At 38.8% G+C, this 24,218-nt stretch overlaps 1 protein-coding gene across 1 annotated transcript; it reads right to left on the reverse strand.

Moving 5' to 3' along the window:
* Positions 1 to 8,725: 8,725 nt before the first annotated feature.
* On the reverse strand, positions 8,726 to 20,092 carry LOC309503370 (tripartite motif-containing protein 16-like). Its single transcript, XM_082176171.1, has 6 exons — positions 19,443 to 20,092; positions 19,109 to 19,204; positions 18,788 to 19,021; positions 9,914 to 10,073; positions 9,716 to 9,763; positions 8,726 to 9,476 (listed from the first exon to the last, which is right to left on the reverse strand). The coding sequence occupies exons 1-6, from the start codon at positions 20,013 to 20,015 to the stop codon at positions 8,956 to 8,958; spliced, it is 1,632 nt and encodes a 543-aa protein (XP_082032297.1). The 5' UTR covers positions 20,016 to 20,092; the 3' UTR covers positions 8,726 to 8,955.
* Between the last annotated feature and the right edge of the window lie 4,126 nt (positions 20,093 to 24,218).

Genomic DNA, 24,218 nt, shown 5'->3' on the forward strand with positions numbered 1-24,218 from the left:
TAAATTTTTTCATGAGATATATTTTTGTCATACTGTCCTGAAATGTTGTATGAATTAATCAAAACTTACTTTGTTTGAATTATTGTTTTGTTGACTTCTAAGTGACATGGTTAGCAAGTGTCAAAGCAGGGGCGGACTGGCCTGGCCATCTGTGTGATCTGGAGAATCACAGAACGGCCGGTACTCCAGGACGGCCGGCGGGCCGGCCCACCACCCGCCACGCACGCAGTCATCACCTGTTTTTTTTCCCCACTAATCTGTTTCACACTCCAGTACTGTAGGTGGCAGCAATGCACCTTTAAGTTGGATGCCAGTTAGTGGTGGAAATTTTGATTCTTTCCAGAGACTCGTTCATTTTCAGTTCGTTCACCAAAATGATTCGTTCAGATTCGTTCACTGATTCGTTCAGTGACAATTTCTTCCTATTACATAAATACTGCAGCAGGTGGCGAAAAAGAGTGTATTTTATGCTATGTTTTAACGAACGTATTTACTTGTTACAGAAAAACTGATTTGGCTTTGTTAAAATTTGTGCCTTATTTACTAAATTAATAAAATAAGTCTAAATAAGAGGTTCAGATGACCAAACCAAGGTTTTCTTGCATAATTAACATTTTAATTGTTTGGTCAGACATACACATTTATAAATCTGGGATTATATTAAACGTTGAGTTATGTTATGTATGTTAAATATGATAAACAATTATATGCACACCTATAACTGCGCTTTGAATGAGATTGAATCACATGCTAAATGACCGATGTACCCAGTACTCTCATTCACGAACGAAATGTACCAGTTTGATCAATTCGTTCACGAACGAGATCTCTCTCTCTCGTTCAGACTCGAAACAGAGCGATCTCGGTCAGTGATGGGCGTATTCGTTCAGTAGATCCAACCAATTACATGCCCCTTCACGGCCCGAACTGAAATGTTATTTGCTGACGTTACGCAAATGAGACCTAACCAATCCTGTCATATTTTTTGGTTTGTTTTAGTTTTTAGAGAAGTGCATATGACATGAATAAAACGTAATTAATTCATTTTTGATCATACAAAATGAACACAAGTAGTAAAGTAAATTTTTCAAAGTGCAAAATACCACAAAACTAATTAAAACACACAAACAAAAGAAAAGAAAAGCAGGTAAAGAGAAGTGTAAATTTAAATCAAGTAAACAGTCAAGTACAAAATGACAATGTTAATTTGTCTTTGTAAGCCTATAATTAACCATGCTTGCGTTATTAAATTGTTTTCATTACAATGGTAAAGTGTAAATTTCCTTCTTTGATGCAAATATGCTGACTACACAAACCCAGCTCTATCGGTTCGCCATCATTATCGTTCAAACAATTGGTTCTTTTCGTTCACGAACGACATGTACCAGTTCGTTCACGAGAAGATCTCTCTCTCTCGTTCAGACTCAAAAGCAACTCGGTCACAGTCAGTGAAGGGCGTATTCGTTCACTACATCCAACAAATCACATGCTCCGTCACATCTCATACTCGAAGGCTATTGGCTTGAGGTTTAGTCATTCTTGACAGGTTGAAAACACAGAGCTACCTATGGAGCTTATAATATGACAAAATGATTTGAATTTGAATTGTGTAAATTTGAATTATTTGCAAGTGTAATCTAACTAAATTGAATTTTAGGTGGTAGTTTAAATAGTTCTGAATTTGATTTTTTTTAAACGAATATTGAACGTTTGAAATTTAACAAATTGAAATGTTTTTATGGCTGAATTTTATAGACATGTATTTTCAAACAGCTAGTTTTTTTGTTCTGAATTCGTATAGTGCAAATATTCAGTTTAAAAAAATACAGATTCAAGTTTTCAAGATGAAGAAATTCGGAACTTCAAATTCAGTTTTCTAAAATTCAAGTTCTAAAATTCAAGTTCTAAAATTCAAGTTCAAAAATTCAAGTTCAAAAATTCAAGTTCAAAAATTCAGATCTTACAGAAAGTAGGTCACAGGTCATCCACAGGGAAGAGTAAAGGATCTCAGATAAGTCGAACAGAGCATTTTGGCTGCACTGCAGTAGTTTTCTGCCGCAAACGCGGTGGTGGTTCAAGAGAATCCGTGTATCTTTCGTTCAGTCGTTTTTTTATTTAATATTAAGAGTAGAAAAATGAGAAAACAGCTTGAGTATTAGATTTCTTCTAATATTCTAGTAATAATAGTCCGCTGCAGCAGTTGCACGGAGCTTACAAAACGCGTGTATTGCAACTATAGGCTACATTTAATTTTCTCATCAAACAACTACTAACGAATGGCTCGGCACATCAGAAGAGCTTAGACAGGGCTTTCTCTCTGTGTAGACCAGCAGTTGGTCTGAATTTGCCTATTTTCTCGACTGTATAGGCTAAGTCACGATTTATCATGAAACACGCTCTGATTTATTCCAAAGTGACTCAGGCATAGGCTATATCATGCATTTAATGTTAAATAAACTAAATGTTGACTTTCAAAAGTAGGCGCGCCAAGAAGGCTATTCTCTGTATTTTGGTTCATTTTTGGTGAGCGCCAGAAAGATCTAAAGAGACCGAGACGCGCATCATGTTGTTTTATTTATTTTTCAATGGCATGATATTTTGTAGTCATTTTGAATGTACACAAATAAAAATATACATTTTACTGTTTCGGATGATGTCATATTATCTGTATGACTAAATAACAGAGTATTAAGTTATTTCCCAGCAGTGGAACAAATCCAAGTGATGGCGCTCGCGCATCGCGCTCTCACACAACATAGTAGGATATCAGTTCTGGCGTTGCTTCATATCGCAGACTGTTCATTATCAAAATGAAACACAGTCAACCAAACATATAAAAAGTTATTCTGCATAATTTAATTGGTCTGTTGTACAATATAAAGGGCAAGCTGTGCCACACACAGTCCCACTCCAAACATTTCCCTTGCTGTGAAGACGCCGATTTAGCCTATAGGCCTACGTGTATTTTGGGACTCGACTGAAGTATGACGCCTTTTTATTTGTATTATAATATAATATATTAAAATACATAATCTTCTGAGTTTTATGATGTAGGCCTTGTGTGTTTTATTAAAATGTATTATAATTTACATCTCAAAAGGATGCGCTTTGTGCATTCTCTGACATTATATTTATTTATTTAATTAATATTGAGTATCAATTGATGTTAAACAAAACGGTGTGTTATTTTCTCTGGCAACTAAACTTTAAAAAAAAAAAAAAAAAAAAAAAAACTTCCAAAGCAAAGCCATTGTGCGTTCTCTCCTCGCTCCGCAGCTTTTCCACACAGATTTTGAGAACTGGCCAGCTAAAAAAAATAGGCAAGAAGTAGACTAACGGCTAGTGTCCGGGAAATGCGAGGTACGTTCATATTTATAAATAAACATAACTGATTTTGTCTACACCTAAATACATTTCCTAATAATAACAGTGATTAAGCCCAAATGTGGGTGGGGGTAATGAACACAATATGTTTTTTTTTTGTTTTTTGTTTTTTTGCCCAAATGGTCTCCACTCTATGCATTTTGTAATAATACAGCAACATTTTTTAACTGACCGTATTTGCCAGAAAATAAGTCGCATGCACATGAGTGCAAGTCACACCGGATCATGTTGAGAGAGAAAGGCGTCATAATTATTTGTATTTTTTTTATATTAGCCTATTCAGCAATAGTGTAAAAGACCTGTAAATAAAATACAGCATTTACATGATAAACACTATTAACATGTAGGCTATGTGTTGCCTATTTTACTTTCCCTTATGACAAATGAATGCAAAAAACAACAAGAATGAAAAATAAGTATGTAGGCTAGGCTATAATAAAATAATATATTGGCTACAGACTCTAAAAATAGCCTATATTGTGCCCTTTATAAACGCCAAGCCTAAACAAATTTATTTAAATCGAAACGGTCGCGCATCTCTTATTCAGTCAAAAGTTTTCATTGCAATGTAACATGTGGATGCTAACTATTAATATAAAGAAGGCGTCATACTTCAGTCGAGTCCCAAAATACACGTAGGCCTATAGGCTAAATCAGCGTCTTCACAGCAAGGGAAATGTTTGGAGTGGGACTGTGTGTGGCACAGCTTGCCCTTCATATTGTACAACAGACCAATTAAATTATGCAGAATAACTTTTTATATGTTTGGTTGACTGTGTTTCATTTTGATAATGAACAGTCTGCGATATGAAGCAACGCCAGAACTGATATCCTACTATGTTGTGTGAGAGCTCGATGCGCGAGCGCCATCACTTGGATTTGTTCCACTGCTGGGAAATAACTTAATACTCTGTTATTTAGTCATACAGATAATATGACATCATCCGAAACAGTAAAATGTATATTTTTATTTGTGTACATTCAAAATGACTACAAAATATCATGCCATTGAAAAATAAATAAAACAACATGATGCGCGTCTCGGTCTCTTTAGATCTTTCTGGCGCTCACCAAAAATGAACCAAAATACAGAGAATAGCCTTCTTGGCGCGCCTACTTTTGAAAGTCAACATTTAGATTATTTAACATTAAATGCATGATATAGCCTATGCCTGAGTCACTTTGGAATAAATCAGAGCGTGTTTCATGATAAAACGTGACTTAGCCTATACAGTCGAGAAAATAGGCAAATTCAGACCAACTGCTGGTCTACACAGAGAGAAAGCCCTGTCTAAGCTCTTCTGTTGTGCCGAGCCATTCGTTAGTAGTTGTTTGATGAGAAAATTAAATGTAGCCTATAGTTGCAATACACGCGTTTTGTAAGCTCCGTGCAACTGCTGCAGCGGACTATTATTACTAGAATATTAGAAGAAATCTAATACTCAAGCTGTTTTCTCATTTTTCTACTCTTAATATTAAATAAAAAAACGACTGAACGAAAGATACACGGATTCTCTTGAACCACCACCGCGTTTGCGGCAGAAAACTACTGCAGTGCAGCCAAAATGCTCTGTTCGACTTTTCTGAGATCCTTTACTCTTCCCTGTGGATGACCTGTGACCTACTTTCTGTAAGATCTGAATTTTTGAACTTGAATTTTTGAACTTGAATTTTTGAACTTGAATTTTTGAACTTGAATTTTAGAACTTGAATTTTTGAACTTGAATTTTTGAACTTGAATTTTTGAAAACTGAATTTGAAGTTCCGAATTTCTTCATCTTGAAAACTTGAATCTGTATTTTTTTAAACTGAATATTTGCACTATACGAATTCAGAACAAAAAAACTAGCTGTTTGAAAATACATGTCTATAAAATTCAGCCATAAAATCATTTCAATTTGTTAAATTTCAAACGTTCAATATTCGTAAAAAAAAAAATCAAATTCAGAACTATTTAAACTACCACCTAAAATTCAATTTAGTTAGATTACACTTGCAAATAATTCAAATTTACACAATTCAAATTCAAATCATTTTGTCATATTATAAGCTCCATAGCTACCCGGTTCACTGAGCTGCGCATGCGCTGCTAATAGCGCCGCGCGGCTGTGGAGGGAGGAATTTCAGTGAACGAGAAATATGAGTCAATGGATTACGTGAACGAGAACGATTCGTTCACCTAAAAGATTCGTTCAAAAAGAACGATTCGTTCACGAACGTAACATCACTAATGCCAGTTGCACTGGCCGTGGCCGCCAAGTAAGAAGCAAAGACGTTAGATAAAAGCATAGAAACAAACAAACAATATGCATAACGCGGCCGCGGGTAAAAAAAGAAAAAGAAAAAGAAAAAGAAAAAGAAAAAGAAAAAGAAAAAGAAAAAAAGGGTGGGGCTGAGAAGGCGATAGAAAAAAAAAAAAAAAGCGGAATTTAGATACTGAAGCCGCTAAATGTCGCAAACTAACTGGAATATTTAGCAGCACAGCCAGCAGCAGGACCTCACAGTTAAATATTAGCAGCCAGACACCAAGTGAGCCAGACAGCTATGCAGCAACATGCCACCAGTGATGATGAGGGACAGAAAGATGAGCTGGTTCCACAGGCAGATCCAGGGCAAGTAAGTATGGAACATGAGAGGAGAAAGAGAGTTACTTGCTAGGGATGATGTTAGGAAGTGATATTCAGGTTGCTACATTTTTAATGATTACAGTAGTTAAAACAGCTAAACTTCAACATTTTAGCTGTAAAATGCCACATGCAGTAGCTAATATTAAGAAATATGTTGTGCTTTTACTTTTAAAAATGTTGGTAAAAATGTTGGTAACGTTACAGTTAATGCTTACAAACTTTGAAGATTTTGAATACAGAAGTCACATTTGTAATGGTGTATTTTCATTTAGATGTGGTATTATTACTTGTGCAGTAAGATTAATTACTGCATAAATTAATTAAGATTATTAAGTAATAAACTAATTTTAAGACAGCATGGAATAGATTGTATAATATGCTGTTATAACAGCATAATCTATTCCATGCTCTCTTGGAATAAAACCTTTTTTATCCATTCCATCATTTGTTTATTCAGGTTGAGCTTAGACCAAGTCCATTTATATGTAAGTATTCAAGTTAATCTAGAATAATATGCTTTTAACACAACATCTAGTCAACATCAGTGCTATTGCTATAATTTGGATGGTATAGTATCATGAGCCACAATTAAAGTCTTGTGACACTCATGCCAGGCATGCCGCCGATTGCTTTGGGCCGGGCCTAGTCAAAGTCCAGGGCCGTTTTTTAGTCCCAGTCCGTCCCTGTGTCAAAGTCAGTGTGTCTAGCAGACACATGATGTTCTGTCATGGCTGATAGGGTCGGGGACGGTTGCAACATGTTATAAATTGCATGTTTAATAAAAGTTTGTTGCATTGCAAATTGTTCAATTCTTCCTGTCTGACACTGAAATATGGAGAGATTGAATAGCATCTGTAACTCCTGCACACTGAATCTATGTAGGCCTATGTTCTACACATGAACAAACATATGACTAAATAAATAAATAATAGGCTACAATAATATTATTGAAATAAATAATACTATAATATTATAGTAGTAGGCCTAAAACAGTTAATATTTTCAGAATTCTTTGCTCATTGAGACAAAATGCTTAAGTTAATTAATGAAATTTAAGGTATTTTTAACATGTTGCAACCGTCCCTGGGTCGGGGTCAGTTGCAACATCTGACTTCTTCCATTCAAATAAATACTGTGAACGATATGTCTTATATAATCATCTTTAAATGGTATGGGTAATTAGCAGACAGATGCAAGTTTAATATATACAAATTTGGTTGGTCTAGTCCAAATAGTCTCTGAGTAATTGAGAGAAATGCAAAAAGTGTTGCATCTGTCCCCGGTCTCCCCTAAATGATGGCATTTTCATCTTTGGGTGAACTAACACTAACACACTAACACATCGGCGAGCGCGCTTTGGCGCGGAGTCAGAGACGGACGCTCCCAGTGATTGTCATATATCATATATAACTGGGCAGTTTTATTTTTCCAACAACATTTAATTTAGGTTTCATTTAAATACACATAATAGTAGAAGAAAAAAATCATATTTAGTTTGTAAAATACACACTGATGTCTATGGAAGCGGCATTTAAAACTTCTAATTTGACACAGTGTTTTATTCACGTCAGAAATACATTGTGTAGGTACCTAAATAGTTTATTTTTATTCTTCTCCCAGTTTACCCGTCATTTACTTTCATGTCTTTCGGGAGAAGAATTTGCACGTTGTAAATCCGACAATCCTGATTCTCTGCGCTGAAGAGCAAACTATTATGGTGACGCCGATCACCCGTTATCATCTAACATGATCATTATAAAAGTGTTTAAAAGACAAATCACTAACACATTTTTGAGAATCAGAATACCAGATTTCACAATAAGAAGACAATTGTTCAAGCTAAAACCAAGAGGTTTATTTTCTCATAACAAAATAGACTGCAGTTTTGAATATTGAAGACAATGGACAAAATTGAGATTCTTGATGAATCCAAAATCAAGAAGTTTTATATCTTACAGCTCAGGGGAGCAAGTACGGCCTACCAAAGTGTAGACAATTTTTGTTATGCAGTTTAAAGTCAAATTAATACATTTTTTAAATGTCTCACTTAATTCTATTCAATAAAATGTTACGCAATGTTGGGGTGTGGGGGGCCTGAGATCCTGACTTTGCTTGAGGCGCCCCAAAATGGTAAACCCAACCCTGACTGGAGATCACGTCGGGGAAATACATGATTTTATTAGAAATACTATGATCATAAATCCAAATTTAGTGTGTTTCGAAATTATATATTTAAAAAATAAATTGGCAGAATAAACCAAATAATTGAAAAAAAAAATTCCAGAAAACACGAAAGTGATTAATTTAGATGTGGAAATAAAATCGAGAGATCAGTAATATACCAACATCTATCTCATATTAAATATATTAATCAATCTCCATATTAACTGTATTATATTGTGTAAATTGGACTCTAAAATATTAAATTACATTCTTTAAGATTTTAAATGTTTAAATGTATAAACCTGTAAAAACAGAACTAACCTGAGTTCTGATGTCACGGATGAGATAATCTGTTAATGATAACTTCATTTAAAAAAAAATTCAAATTCAAATGCTTATGATTTAGGACAAATTTGACTTTAACCTTATTAACCTGATAATAATCAAAATTAGGTAAAAGGTGTTTAAAAATTGTGCACCATAAAACAATACATATGCGCATATACATACACATATACATATACACATATACACAAGGCACACATAAGAAATAATGAGAAAATATTTGTTTTATTGAGTTTAGCAGGGAATATTATATCATCTTCAAGCTCAGCACTTACTCAACCATAATCTGAACATGTTATTTCACTGACAGAAGCTCAGCTGTAGTATTAATGTAATAAAGAGAAAGTAAAAGACTCTATAACATCTCAATGTTTATGATTTATCATGCAGCTCAAAGCATTATGGGTAGAATCTCTCTACAATCTATCCTGATTCATCAACACAGTTTCACTGATGATCCACTATAAACCCTAAACCCAGGATAGAGCGGTTGAGTGAATGTGGTCTGGACTGTGTGGATGAGGCTCATCGTGTCAGAGACGCTGTAGAAGGACAGAGTTCCTGCACTGTGATCCACACACACTCCTATTCTACGGCTGATGGGCTTTACAGGGAGTTCAGTCTCTATGTTATTGTGCATGAATGAGTAACTGGAGGGAGAGCAGCTCAAACTCCAGGACTGATCATTATATCCAAACACACACTCATTACCCTCTCCCTTCCTGCTGATGCTCTTATATGACACTGATATATACACATACTCACTCCACTCAATCTCCCAGTAACAGCGTCCACACACACTCTCTCTACACAACACCTGCTGATACACATCAAATCTGTCTGGATGATCAGGATACAACTGAAGCTGAAGTAAAGTGCCAGTAATCACTCTGTTCCTCTCAGACAGAATGAGGAGTTTATTCACTGTGTTCAGATCCAGATTGAGCTGATGGGAATCTGATGGAGATAAAACACATCAGAATCAGGAATTATGAATCTGTCTGATATTTTAATGTATCTGAACTCTTCATGTTCAATATATCATCAGTGTCTCAGTGCAGTTTACCAGATATCCTGAGCAAATCATCATTTACATGATCAACTCTAAAACTCTTCTGTCATGTTTTCTTTCACTTCTCCAGGAAGAACATGAACACACTCAGTGAGTTTTTCTGCTTGTTTTCTCAGTGACTTACATTGTAGGAAGTCGTTCCTGGTCCTGGGAACAATGTTGGAGAAAGTGACTGTGGAAATCAACAGACATGAAGAGTGTGATTATCATGTCAAGAGAAAATGATCCCTGCATCCGTTCCTAAGACATTTCTAATATGATCTTCTACATGATCTGAGATGATGGAGGATCATTTCTGAGATCAGAATCTCCAGGACTTTACCTCTGTCAGAGATCTTCTTCAGCTCCTCTTTGCAGAAATCCTCCAGTTTGTCTCTCAGCTGACGGACAGATTCGCTCACGCCATCAAAAGAGGAGAGAGAACTGAAGAGATTGTCATTTACGTCTGTAGATTCAGGAGGAGCTGAGAGAGACTGGAAACTCTAGAGAAAACACAAATCAAAGCTCATCACCTCCACACTTCATCAATAACCTGCTCTACTGTCAGATTTGTGTGGCTCTTGTTGATCTTTAGTAACTCTCCTCAATCCAACACTTTCACAGCATCAGCTTCATTCTTCTCATATTCATTATGTGACATTAGAGGCACAAGTTCTAGCGTTTGCCATTTACACTATATAGCGAATTTATGCTCAATATTAGCTTGAGAAATACATGATTTAATTAGAAATACTGCGATCATAAATCCAAATTTAGTGTGTTATGAAATTATATATTTAAAAAATGTATTGGCAGAATAAACCAAATAATAATAAAAAAATTCCAGAAAACACGAAAGTGATTCATTTAGATGTGGAAATAAAATCGAGAGAAAATATCTATCTCATATTAAATATTTTAAATAATCATATTAGTATCCTTATCAAATGCATCAATCTCTATCTAAGCTGTATAATATCATGTAAATTGGACTCTAAAAAGTTAAATTACATTCTTTAATGGGAATGTCATTAAAGCCTTTGTTTTATTCACAGAATTAAAGGGCAAACTTTGCTAAATTTATATTTGTGTGATGAAAAGGCATTAATTTGTGATATTTTTGTCTTTGTTCATTTAATTTACTATGAAACGTGAAGTACTAAACAATACTTAATAAATGCATGGATTTAGGGTATAACTTTTAATAAAGCACTTTAAGTTTTATTGGAAAAAAAATAGGCTACTGTTGCATTGTTGAAAGTGAATAAACAATACTTTTGTATTATTAAATGCAATAATATAACATTTCTCATTTTATTCTGAACATTGTCCAATTCTTTTTCGTTGAATACATCGTGTGTCTAGAGATTGGCTTTATTTAAAAGCACACTGAATTAATTTTGACATGGAGTGAATCGGGCAGAGAGTGATGAGGAGAGAGAAATGATCAACTAGAAATCTCTATAGAAGTAAACTGGACAATCAATTTACTATAAATGAGTGTAGATTTGGAAACTGTGCACTGGAACCTGTCAAACTTTCATTGCTAACAAACTACGCTGAACCACCGAAAGCTAATGTTCTTCCTACAACCAATATGAGAGCAGAAAAAAAGAATGAATGTACATCAGTTGGGAATCATTTCAATGTTAAGAAACAACTTATTTATATAAAGCCACGTTTCCACCGAAATTACCCGGAACAATTTTTCCCAGGAACTTTTTCCCCCAGACCTGTTGCTGTCTGCGTTTCCACCGCGGTTTAAAGTACCCTGAAGATTACATAGACAGTATATAAACGGAAGATTAGGCAAATAGTCCGGTGTCGGTCACATTTTAAGTGACGTAGGGAAAGTTCCTGCGGTGGAAACGCGGCTTAATTTGTAAAAAAAACAAAACATATTGTAGTAGACTGGGTTTCTCATGTTGTGAAGTGCTGTTATGTGATTGGTTCTTTGGGATCACGTGGTTAGGGGGAATCAGGAAGCTCGGAAGTGAGCTGCAGAGCAGTGAGTGTATCTGCTGATGTTCAGCTGTTTTTCAGTAAACGTTATTGAGTATTCAAACCACCGTCTACGCGTCTTGTTCTAAACCCAAGATATTACATTGGCGACGAGGATGGCGCTAATAGGACGAGTGGAAGAGTTCAAGGAGTCGCGGGAGGATTTCGCATCCTACTTGGAGAGATTTGAACTATGGCTATTGGCAAACGAAATAAAAGCAGAAAAACAGGTCAGTGTATTTTTAGCGTGCATTAGACCAGAAACTTATGGACTGCTTAAGAATTTGGTCATACCAAAGAAGCCCGGAGAAATGACGTATGAAGAGTTGACTGACACATTGAAATCACATTATCAGCCGAAGCCTTTGGTCATAGCGGAGAGATTCCGTTTTCAAAAACGTGATCAAAAAGAAGGAGAGTCAGTGACGGATTACATAGTGGCAATAAGACAATTGTCGAAGGATTGTGAATATGGAACGCACTTAGATGACGCACTGAGAGATCGCCTGGTGAGTGGACTGTCCGCTGAGTCGATTCAAAGGAAATTACTGACGGAAAGAGAGCTGACGTTTGCCCGAGCATGGAGATGGCGTCGAAGAATTCTCTTGAAATCTTGGGAAAAGTACAGGCTGCAGCTGTAAATCAAGTCTCTAAATCATATCTTGGAAGCAAAGGACAACGCCAGTTTAGACATGGAAATGAGAATCCAAAACTGAAAAATTATCAGGAAGGGGACAGCGAACAGAGATGCTACCGTTGTGGGGGAGGGGGACACTCACCTCAGGAATGCCGATTCAAAAATGAGAAATGTCATGCGTGCTCCAAGACAGGGCATATTTCCAGAGCATGTCGGAATAGGAGACAGACCGCCAAGGCCCAGTACGTGGAAACGGAGGATCACAATGTAGACAGTGAAGATGACCCATTAGGGGTCTTTACAGTTTACATGGCATCCAGTGGGGATGGAGGCATTAAAGTTAATGTGAAAGTGTGTGATGAGGACATTAGCATGCAGTTGGATACTGGTGCGGCAGTGTCCCTTGCATCTGAAGTGTTGCACCAAAATAAGTTTTCGCATTTACCCATTGAAAAGTCCAACATCAGATTAAAGGCATACTCAGGAGAAATAATCCCCCTTCTTGGCTATGTTCAGGCACCAGTGCAGTATGGGGACCAGAAAGCTACACTGCCGCTCATCATAGTGAAAGGTAACAGGCCTGCTCTGTTTGGCCGAAATTGGCTGGAGAAGCTGAAGCTGGACTGGAGGAATATTTTTACAGTCGAAAAAGGAACTAAACACAGCGACCCGGAATTACAAGCAGTGCTGCAGCGCCACGCAGTGGTGTTTTCGGAGAAGGTCAGTGCCATAGAGGAGTTTAGAGCAACAATAAGAATGCAGCCGGATGCGCAGCCAGTCTTTTGCAAAGCCCGCCCTGTGCCATATTCATTGAAAGAGGCTGTGGAAAAAGAACTGGATAGGTTAGAAAAAGAGGGAATAGTTTCCAAAGTGGATCGTAGCAAATGGGGGGCCCCGATCGTAGTTGTACCGAAGGCCGATAAATCCATCCGCATCTGTGGGGATTACAAGGTTACAATAAATAACCAGCTGGAAGTAGAGACTTACCCTCTGCCCAACACTGAGGATTTATTTGCGACCTTAGCAGGAGGGAAGTGGTTTTCAAAGTTAGATCTCTCTCATGCTTACCAGCAGTTGAAATTGGACAAAGACTCTGAAGAGTATTTAACCATTAATACTCACAGAGGACTGTACCGCTACCATCGTCTCAGCTATGGGGTTGCCAGCGCACCATCAATTTTCCAATCAGTGATGGATCAGATTCTTCAAGGGCAAGAAGGGGTGACTTGTTTCCTGGATGACATCTTGATCACAGCCGACACAAAAGCCCTGCACTTAAAAAGGCTGGATGCAGTGTTGAGCTCTCTTGCACGCTATGGCTTGAGAGCAAAGTTGGCCAAGTGCAGATTTCTACAGTCAAGTGTAGAGTATTTGGGGCATCGGATAGACCAGGAAGGCCTGCACCCCACTCAGCACAAAGTGGAGGCTATTGTAAATGCCCCAAAGCCCACAAATGTCTCTGAGTTGCGCGCTTATTTGGGGCTGTTGAACTATTATGGCCGCTTTCTGAGAAACTTGTCTAGTGTGCTATAGCCATTGCACACTCTGTTAAAAAAAGAGGAAAAATGGAGCTGGACACCTGCATGTGAGGAAGCCTTCAAGAAAGGTAAAGAGATGTTACTGAGCAGCACGGTTCTGGTACATTATGACACAGAGAAGCCATTGAGATTGGCATGTGACGCATCCCCGTACGGGGTGGGGGCAGTCATTTCTCATGTGATGGACAATGGTGATGAGAGACCAGTTGCGTTCGCCTCGCGCACTCTTACTGAGGCCGAGCAAAAGTATGCGCAAATCGAAAAAGAGGCGCTGCCGATCATTTACGGAGTGAAGAAATTTCACAAGTATCTATATGGACGCAAATTTACTCTCATCACTGATCACAAACCCTTGCTGGCTATTTTGGGGCCAAAATCAGCGGTGCCGACATTGGCAGCTTTGCGCATGCAGCGCTGGGCGTTGATTCTCATGGCTTACAGTTATGAGCTGGAATACAAGAAGTCGTCAGACCACCTTAATGCTGATGCTATGTCCAGACTTCCCGTGACTGAGTTGGACAACACGGCACATGAATCCAACATTTTCTACTTCTCGCATGTGGAAGAGTTGCCAGTAACAGCTCAGGACATAAAAGTAAGCACCAGCAGAGATCCATTGTTGAGCAAGGTTTGGAGCTATACTATGAATGGATGGCCTAATTACCTGAATGATGAAAGCCTGAAACCGTACTTTGTCAGGAGGCATGAGCTGTCAGCAGATCAAGGTTGTGTTTTGTGGGGTCTCAGAGTCATTGTTCCTCAAAAGCACCGGGCGCAGATTCTCAAAGACCTGCACCATGAACACCCGGGCATCTGTAAGATGAAGGCCCTAGCTCGCAGTTATGTATGGTGGCCAGGATTGGATGGCGAGATTGAGAACATGGTCCAAAACTGTGCAGTGTGTCAAGCAGTGCAGAAGGTACCTTCGGTGGCACCGCTCCATCCCTGGCGGTGGCCTGTCAGAGTGTGGCAGAGGATCCATCTGGACTTCGCGGAGAAGGATAGACAGTACTACCTAGTGATAGTGGATAGTCATTCTAAATGGCTGGAGGTTTTCCACATGACCTCCACAACGTCAAGCCGAACCATAGAGGTGTTGCGCAACCTATTTGCGGCATATGGTCTTCCGGAAGAGGTCGTGTCAGATAATGGACCCCAGTTTGTCTCCGCAGAATTCAAGCAGTTCCTTGACAAAAATGGAGTAAAACAAACTCTGGTCCCACCATATCATCCAGCATCGAATGGAGCGGCTGAGAGGTCGGTGCAAATACTGAAGCGTGCTCTTGTGAAGCAGGTTCTAGACGCAAGTGGACAGCCCAGCATCTCGCTGCAGCACAGGCTGTCAAACTTTCTGCTCATGTACAGGGCTACGCCGCACTCAGTCACAGGTCGCTCTCCAGCTGAGCTGTTTTTAAAGAGAGAGCTTCGCACCCGTTTCAGTCTTTTGAGACCAGATATGTCGCGCACTATAGAGCACCAGCAGGCAAAACAAAAGTTGTATCATGACAAAGAGAGACTGAAATTGAGAGAGTTTCAGGAAAACGACCAAGCCCGAGTGAAAAATTTCAGGGGAGGAGAAGAGAAATGGACTGCCGCTACTGTCATAAAGCGCTTAGGTCCTGTGACATACCGTGTCTGGGAAGGAAACAAACAGCGGTCCGTTCATGTTGACCACATGCTGGGAAGAAGAGGAGAACTCAAGGAACTGGAGCCATGCATACTTTTTGAGGGCCAAAACTTTACATCAGATGCTTCACCAGAGCCTGACCTAGTATCGGCCAGTGGAGTGAAACTGCCTGAGGAGGGCGTCGGCCTGGGCCCAGCATGGCCAGGAAATGTTACGTCTCCTCTGGGCAGCCATAACAGCACTGCCACTGTACCTCCAGGAGTGCAGCCAAGGAGAAATCCAGAGAGACTCAGAAATGCTCCCAAGAGACTGGACTTGTAAGGTGTTAAATTGAGGCAGTAAAAAAAGCAGAGTTGAAGGACTGTTCCTGGTTCATGATGACCTAGTGAGTTAAGGTGGTTAATTTTAGTAAACAGGTATTAAACTTAAAGGGGAGGAATGTAGTAGACTGGGTTTCTCATGTTGTGAAGTGCTGTTATGTGATTGGTTCTTTGGGATCACGTGGTTAGGGGGAATCAGGAAGCTCGGAAGTGAGCTGCAGAGCAGTGAGTGTATCTGCTGATGTTCAGCTGTTTTTCAGTAAACGTTATTGAGTATTCAAACCACCGTCTACGCGTCTTGTTCTAAACCCAAGATATTACACATATCAATGCTTAGAAACGTTGCTATTTAGGTTTTGAGTGTGTACGTTTTGGGAAGGGGCAAAATGTTCAGAAACGGCCCTGGTCTCATTGTAGACTTGAGTAGATTCGCTCAGGAAAAGCAGATCAGAATCTACGAGCAGATTGAACATTATTTATAACTTTTGAGCAGTTAATGACACTGAAATCCACAAGGACTCGTAGGACACGATCCCAAGGTCAGTTTTGTGTGGTATGTTGAAGCATTGCTACTATACAGACTTCATGTTTAGGGTCTTCATGGTCAAATTCATCAACATGTTAAAGGTAAACAATTATGAAAATACTGTCAATTCTGTCAAGTTTTAAAATCATCTGATGCAACTTTGAAGAATATTACTCAAATTTCTCCCATCAAGTTCACGGATTTCACCATTATATGAGAAATCAGAAGGAAAAATGAGGTAAAAAAGTTCAAATGTGAGTGAGGATGATCAGATGAGAGTCTGACTGATGATTATATAATAACCAAACACACAGATCAACACTTCAGTCAGCGGCTGATTCTGCCCTCATAAAATGTTTCTCTGTGAGTCTCTTGCTCTTGTTCACTATGATCCTGGGAAATGCTCTTAAGAATAGTCTTAAGCTTTGACTTAAAGGGATAGTTCACTTTGAAATGAAATTTTGGTATGTTTTAGCTTACCTCAAGGGCATCCAAGATGTAGGTGTCTTTTTTTTCGCAGTAGTTTCAATTTTGATATTTTTAGGTCAAACCGTTCTTGTCTGTCAGTCATATAATGCAGGTCTATGGTCATTATCTCAAAGAGCATGCACAGAGTCCAAATTAAAACAATTCCCCGTCGTCCAAATTAAACAATTCCCCATCGTAAGTACACATTGATGGCCTAAGACACGAAACGAGCGGTTTGTGTGAGAAAACGAACAGTATTTATATCGTTTTTACCTCTTGAACACAGCCATGTCGAAGTGATCTGATCTGATGTGTGCGCAGACTGGTGCATAGATATATACACACTAGATGTCGCCTTGTCTACGGCAGTTCATTGGAACGAATGTCTTTAAGGCGACATCTAGTGTATATATCTATGCACCAGTCTGCGTACACGTCAGATCAGATCACTTGGACATGGCTGTGTATAAGAGGTAAAAACAATATAAATACTGTTCGTTTTCTCACACAAACCGCTCGTTTCGTGTCTTAGGCCATCAATGTGTACTTACGATGGGGAATTGTTTAATTTGGACGATGGGGAATTGTTTTAATTTGGACTCTGTGCATGCTCTCTGAGACAGTGACCATAGACCTGCATTATATGACTGACAGACAATAATGGTTTGACCTAAAAATATCACAATTGAAACTACTGCGGAAAAAAAGACACCTACATCTTGGATGCCCTTGAGGTAAGCTAAAACATACCAAAAATTAATTTCAAAGTGAACTATCCCTTTAAGTGTCACAAAATTCTTAGTAAAAAGTAGGACTTCTCTAAGAGTTGGAGACTTTTATAATGAAGCTAAAAGCAACTTTCAGCAAAGTCTAAAGGTCGTTGCCACACTGAGTCCGAAAATTTCGTATGCGTTTTTTCGTATTCGTGATTCGGTGGCTCTGAATTGTCAAAACGCCATTCAAAATGCTTGCTACGGATGCGAAAAACGCATAAAATCGAACCCGATACGAATTTTTTTATGACGGACGAAAGTTTCAGAGGCCGAAATTATACACACTGAAAGCACTTAAGACTCAGTCTTAGGTCCATGCACACTGAGTCACAATCACGCGATTGACCAAACATGAGGTCGTTTTTTTTTTTTACGTGCAAAAATTTCGGACATGAATTTCAGACTCAGTGTGCAAGGACCTTAAAGGGGTCATATAATGGTACATGCACTTTTACAAGTTGATTGTACTGACATGTGTGTTGGCAGTGCCTGTACACAACCATCATAAAATGATAAAAATCCATCCAGTGTTTTTTTTTTATCTCCTTTTCCCTTGTCTCAAATCAAGCCGTTCGACCGTGTGCCCCTCCCACGACTGTTGATTGACAGCAGCGTTTCAACACAGACCCGCCCTCGCTCGTGAGCGAGCTGTCATCATAGTCCACGAGGACATTGTTGGTACGCTGGAGCAGAATAGCGTCTAAGCGATTGTGGTGTTCTGATCTTCGGTGTAATAACGAACACAGCATAATTTTGATGTTCCTAAATCCGAACCACTGAAGACGCAGTGGCTGAGTTTGTTTTCGAAGGGAATATTCCCCACGATCAACGTCAATGCTTTCATGTTTGCGTGAATCATTTCACACACACCAGACTGCTTTACAAACGAGGGTCAGTATAAAGCTGGTTTTGCTAAGAAGCTGCTCCTGAAAAAAGGATCGGTACCAACTATTCGTGTTCCTGCTGCACCTCCAGAAGAACTAAAGTGAGTGTAACGTTTTATTAACCTTTATATTAATATTTATATTAATCTTTGCAAAATGCTTGCACGCTTCATGATGAATGCGGCTATTTACACTCAGGGTACATTACGGCATGTTTTCTATGTACGACGTTCTCAATATAATTCATAATCCCACGTTTATAATGAACAACGCGTTATGGTTATTGTGTTATTACAAACTGTGTACGCAGGTGTTAAAGTTAACGTTAACCATCTACAGGACAAAGTGTTTGCGCGTTGTGGACCCGCCTATAGGCACATATTAGTAACGAGCTCTTTAAATAACAAAAAGTATATGGTCCTGTTCTTCTCGATCTCTGTTACCTGCAGGAAATGTATGTGATCCTGTGTGTGTGAAAGCTGCTCCAGCTCAGCGTCTCTCCTCCTCAGATCATTGATCTCCTGCTCCAGTCGCTCCAGTCGTTCTTCAGCTCGACTCACTGCAGTCTTTTCCTGATCTCTGATCCGCTGTGTCGCCTCAGAGCGGCTTCTCTCAATGGAGCGGATGAGCTCAGTGAAGATCCTCTCACTGTCCTTCACTGCTGTGTGTGCAGAGCGCTGTTAGGACACACATCACAATCACACAGTGAGCTTCAGTGAGTCCTGACTGAGACTTCTCAAACTTCTCTTCTTCTCCAGACTCACCTTATGAGACTCTACAGCCTCTCTCAGCTGCTGAAGATCTTTCTCTCTCTGCTGGATCCTCTGCTGGAACGACCTCTGCGTCTCCTTCAGCTGCTTCTGCAGCACAAACCAATAACACAGATGGCACTTTATACTGGCACTATATCATCATGTGAAGAGTTTAAAAAAAGTTTGTGTTTACGATTTTCACCATATTTTCTGTTAAGATAATATGAAAGTCCACTTGCAGCTTCTGTTCACTTCTGTGACGTCTACAGTGTGAAGGATGTTTCCTGATCATATGGTGCCAATATAAATAGTGTCAACATTATTTCATCAGTGTGTAGTTTCATACCTGTTTCTCTGTCCTCTGTGCTGCAGCTGATACAGTGTCGTGGTTTTTATGACCGTCCATCGAACACAGCACACATATAAACTTCTGGTCAGTGCGAAAGAAAACCTCAAGGAGTTTATCATGTGTTTGGCAGATCATCTCCTGCAGTCGTCCAGTGACATCAGACAAATTGTGTTTCTTTCCTTTAAACAAACTCTCATGTTGTTCAAGGTGACTTTGACAGTAAGACTCCAGACACACCAGACAGGACTTGACGGCTTTGTGTTTTCTTCCAGTACAGACGTCACACTGCACATCTCCAGCTCCAGCGTAACAGTCAGCAGGAAGTTTAGTCTTCTTCAGTTTCTCCACCAGTTCAGCCAGCATGGTGTTTTTAGCTAAAGCAGGTCTTGGACTGAAGGTCTGTCTGCACTGAGGGCAGCTGTAGACTCTCATCTGATCCTCCTGATCCCAGCAGCCTGTAATACAGATCTTACAGTAACTGTGTCCACAGGGAGTGGTCACTGGATCCTTCAGGAGATCCAGACACACTGAACACATGAACTCATCCTGAGAAAATCTGGCTTCTGCCATTTTACTGCACGAATACTGAGATAAACACACAACAGCTCAACTGCACTTTAGTTTCTCTTTCTCAAACTCTTCCTGCTTCCTGGTTCTGTGTTTGAGTGACGTGTGCAAAACAGGTTTATCAAGTCTATAAACCCTCACAAAGCCTCATTCCTGCTGAGCAAAAACATTCACTGTAAACCCTAATGCTCAAAATAATTAATTGGTTTGAGAAGGGTAAATTTAAATTAAACCAATTAGTTATCTTTTATGATTATTTAGAAAAGAAAGCTAGCGTAAGTTCTGCTGGGAAGACTCAATTGTTACGTCACTTATTACCTTCTCATCTAACCAATCATGTTCTAATACTTGTAGTATAAAAGATCGGTACTTACACATGTCTGAGTTCACAGATGCTGACGCTTTCATTCCCCTCCATCCTCCCCACCACCACCAGGATGGTCCCTTCCCATACCTCCAGGGGGTCGGCTGCTCTCCGCCTTCGTCTTCGAGTCCGTACCCTCGGGTTGCGAGCTACGGACGGGGCCTACGCCAAAGAACTTTATAGCATATATTGCTTGCTGGGCTGGTAATAAATGTATAAGTGTTACAGTATTTATTCTCCAGAGTCTTTCTGGTAGAACTTTTTCTTCTAAAGTTCACAAAACTGACACATTGTAAGTAATCTGAATTGTTTAATTGTTTTCAGTTTTATGAATTTGTTTCTTGAAATTTAGACAAACTTATATTTAACTGAAACTGGGCTGGGATTTATTTTTCTCCGCATGCTTTGTAAATGCTAAAACTAAGTGTTATATAATATTGTTTGTACAAGTAAGTGGGAGATATAGCTATGTTCTTAGGGGGTTTCCATCATGGTGATGAGTGGAGCAGGAGTTTGGTTTGAGAACAGATATATGTTATATGTTCAATATTGTCATAGTCATTCAGCAATTGTTATGCTATGCTAATGCTATCAAAGCATTGTGTTACCAATTAGCATTTACTGATTTAGCTAGTTAAAGTTAGCCAAGTTGAACAATAAGACTAAAACCTCTTGATTGTTCAACGCATTCTCATCCCAAGTTGTCATATACTGACGCTTTTGACATTTCGTCTACATCGAACGCACATGGCACAAATCAGTTGATGAGTTGACCTTATTTATTACATTTAAACATTGCTTATGTGACCAAATTTAGAATTCTGCAAACATTGTTCGTTGATCAATGTTTATATGTGAAAAAGTCTAAATTAAATCTGCTCATCATTTAAAGCAATCGTGTCTGTTCTTGGATTAAACTGCTCGATTCATGATACTTAATGAACGTTTGAAAGCGTCAGAGTTTCAATGGAGGGACAGAAATCCCCCAGATTTAATCAAAATAGGCCATCTTCACATGTGTCCCGAGGATGCACGAAAGTCATATGGGTTTGGAACGACATGAGGTCGAGTTAATTATGGCATTTTCAACTTTGAGTGAACTAACACTAACAAATCAGCGAGCGCGCTTTGGCGTTGAGTCAGAGACGGACGCTCCCGGTGATTGTCATATATCATATATAACTAGCCAGTTTTTTTTTTAGTTTTTTTTTTAACAACGTTTAATTTAGGTTTCATTTAAATACACATAATACTAGAAAAAAAAAAAATAATATTTAGTTTGTAAAATACACACTGATGTCTATGGAAGCGGCATTTAAAACTTCTAATTTGACACAGTGTTTTATTCACGTCAGAAATACATTGTGTAGGTACCTAAATAGTTTATTTTTATTCTTCTCCCAGTTTACCCGCCATTTACTTTCATGTCTTTCGGGAGAAGAATTTGCACGTTGTAAATCCGACAATCCTGATTCTCTGCGCTGAAGAGCAAACTATTATGGTGACGCCGATCACCCGTTATCATCTAACATGATCATTATAAAAGTGTTTAAAAGACAAATCACTAACACATTTTTGAGAATCAGAATACCAGATTTCACAATAAGAAGACAATTGTTCAAGCTAAAACCAAGAGGTTTATTTTCTCATAACAAAATAGACTCTGCAGTTTTGAATATTGAAGACAATGGACAAAATTGAGATTCTTGATGAATCCAAAATCAAGAAGTTTTATATCTTACAGCTCAGGGGAGCAAGTACGGCCTACCAAAGTGTAGACAATTTTTGTTATGCAGTTTAAAGTCAAATTAATATATTTTTTAAATGTCTCACTTAATTCTATTCAATATTACTGTTGTGCAATTCTGAGTAAAATGTTACACAATGTTGGGGTGTGGGGGGCCTGAGATCCTGACTTTGCTTGAGGCCCACAAAATGGTAAACCCAACCCTGACTGGAGATCACGTGAGAATCTCCATATTAACTGTATTATATTGTGTAAATTGGACTCTAAAATATTAAATTACATTCTTTAAGATTTTAAATGTTTAAATGTATAAACCTGTAAAAACAGAACTAACCTGAGTTCTGATGTCGCTGATAAGATAATCTGTTAATGATAACTTCATAAAAAAATTTTTTTTTAAAAAGCAGTTCTCAATTAAATAATTTGCATGCTTCAGAGTATTTTTGTTGTTGTTGCTCAGATCTCAGATTGTAATGTTGTGATTCATCTCAGAGCTGGATGGTTTGTTTCACAGCAGCTTCTATGCTGGAAATGAATCAGAAATATAAAGGCAAGACTGCGATGAAACTGCGGCCCTGCAGCACTGCTCATTTTAGACGTCTCACTAACCTGACACACATAACTCAGGTCATGAAGCACAAATGAGTTCAGTTCATTAGTCAGGTGTGATCAGATGTGTTACATAAGGAGTAACATCCCAAATGTGCTCATGGGCTCATCCTGTAGGACAGACAGACGCCACTCAACAGTGACACCGTGTGGTCACATTACACAATGATCTGTAGCTGAAAACCTATTACAGAGACTGTGAGTGTCATAGATAGATTACAATCATTTTAAACCAGTGCTCAAAGTGGGTCGTATACACACCGGTATTATTTGAAAATGTATTTTTTTAATTAACACGTATTGTTTATGAGACATTAGATAAACAACATGCACAGAAACGATTAAAGACACAATCACAATGTAAAAATGATTTGTTGGTTTAACTTAAAGTACCCTAAACTGGTTGCCTCATTTAAAGTCCCCCTGTGGTGAAAATCAAGTTTTTAATGTTGTTTATGTGTCTATGTGGTGTTTTTAAAATGCTTTAAGACAAACCATGTGTAAATTCATAAGTTGACACCATTGCTGAGTATTTTCTCCTTAAAACTGCAGTGAACCAAAGACAGCCTCAAAAACGTCTCAGGTTACGACTGTAACCCTTGTTCTCTGAGAAGGGAACAAGACACTGCGTGGTAACGACACTTTGGGGAACAAATACCCACTATGCCACAACGTGGGTGTTGAATGAAGGTTCAGACTATAAAATCTCATGAATGTGTGTGGAGTGGCCCATCCGGCCGCATCACATACTCCCTGGACAGGGGCCCCTGAGAGGAGGGCTCTAGAGGACGCCATCCCTCTGGTTGAATGAGCCCAAGGCAAGATGCACACCTGGTAGGCCAAGGAAATAGCCTGAACTTAGTCGCACAAACAGCACAAGCGGCTCGTGACAGAACACAGACTGACTGAATGACACTTAAATTTAAGTAGAAAATCTCAAATGAAGATCGCTGAACTCCAGCTTACTTGTCTGTGTTTTCAGATCATCCGCGCTTCTTCAGTAGTGTAGAGAGCGCATGGTTGCCAGATACTTTTGAAAAGACTGGGTAGAAAACGTGCTCTTTTAACAGAAAAGCACTGACTGGGGTTTACATTTTTTAAATCTGGCAACCATAAGCACGAAGGCTCGTAAAAACAGTCTGTAATGTGTCGTCTCCTCCTTTATTCGACAAAAATAAGTGCTTTGTTTTAAAACATTTCAGTCTCGTCTTTTTTTTGGTAAAAAAGGTTGTCAACGTAAATTTTTCGTCATAGTTTTTGTTAACGAAATGAACACTGGTGACAATAAAATATTTATTTTTTACAAAATTTGAGACCCCCTTCAAATTTAGCTTTGGAGGCTTTCCTTTTGTGACCCAAAACACCCCAGCAAATGGTCCTACTTCCACCATCAAGAAGACCTCTGAACATAAATCTTGAGAGCTCCGACAAGGCAGAGCAAATGAAGTCTCTCGTAATCCGCCATCTTGTGAGGTGGAGGATGGCA

Source organism: Leuciscus leuciscus (genome assembly GCF_965113295.1).
Source record: "Leuciscus leuciscus genome assembly, chromosome: 7".
Lineage (NCBI taxonomy): Eukaryota > Metazoa > Chordata > Actinopteri > Cypriniformes > Leuciscidae > Leuciscus > Leuciscus leuciscus.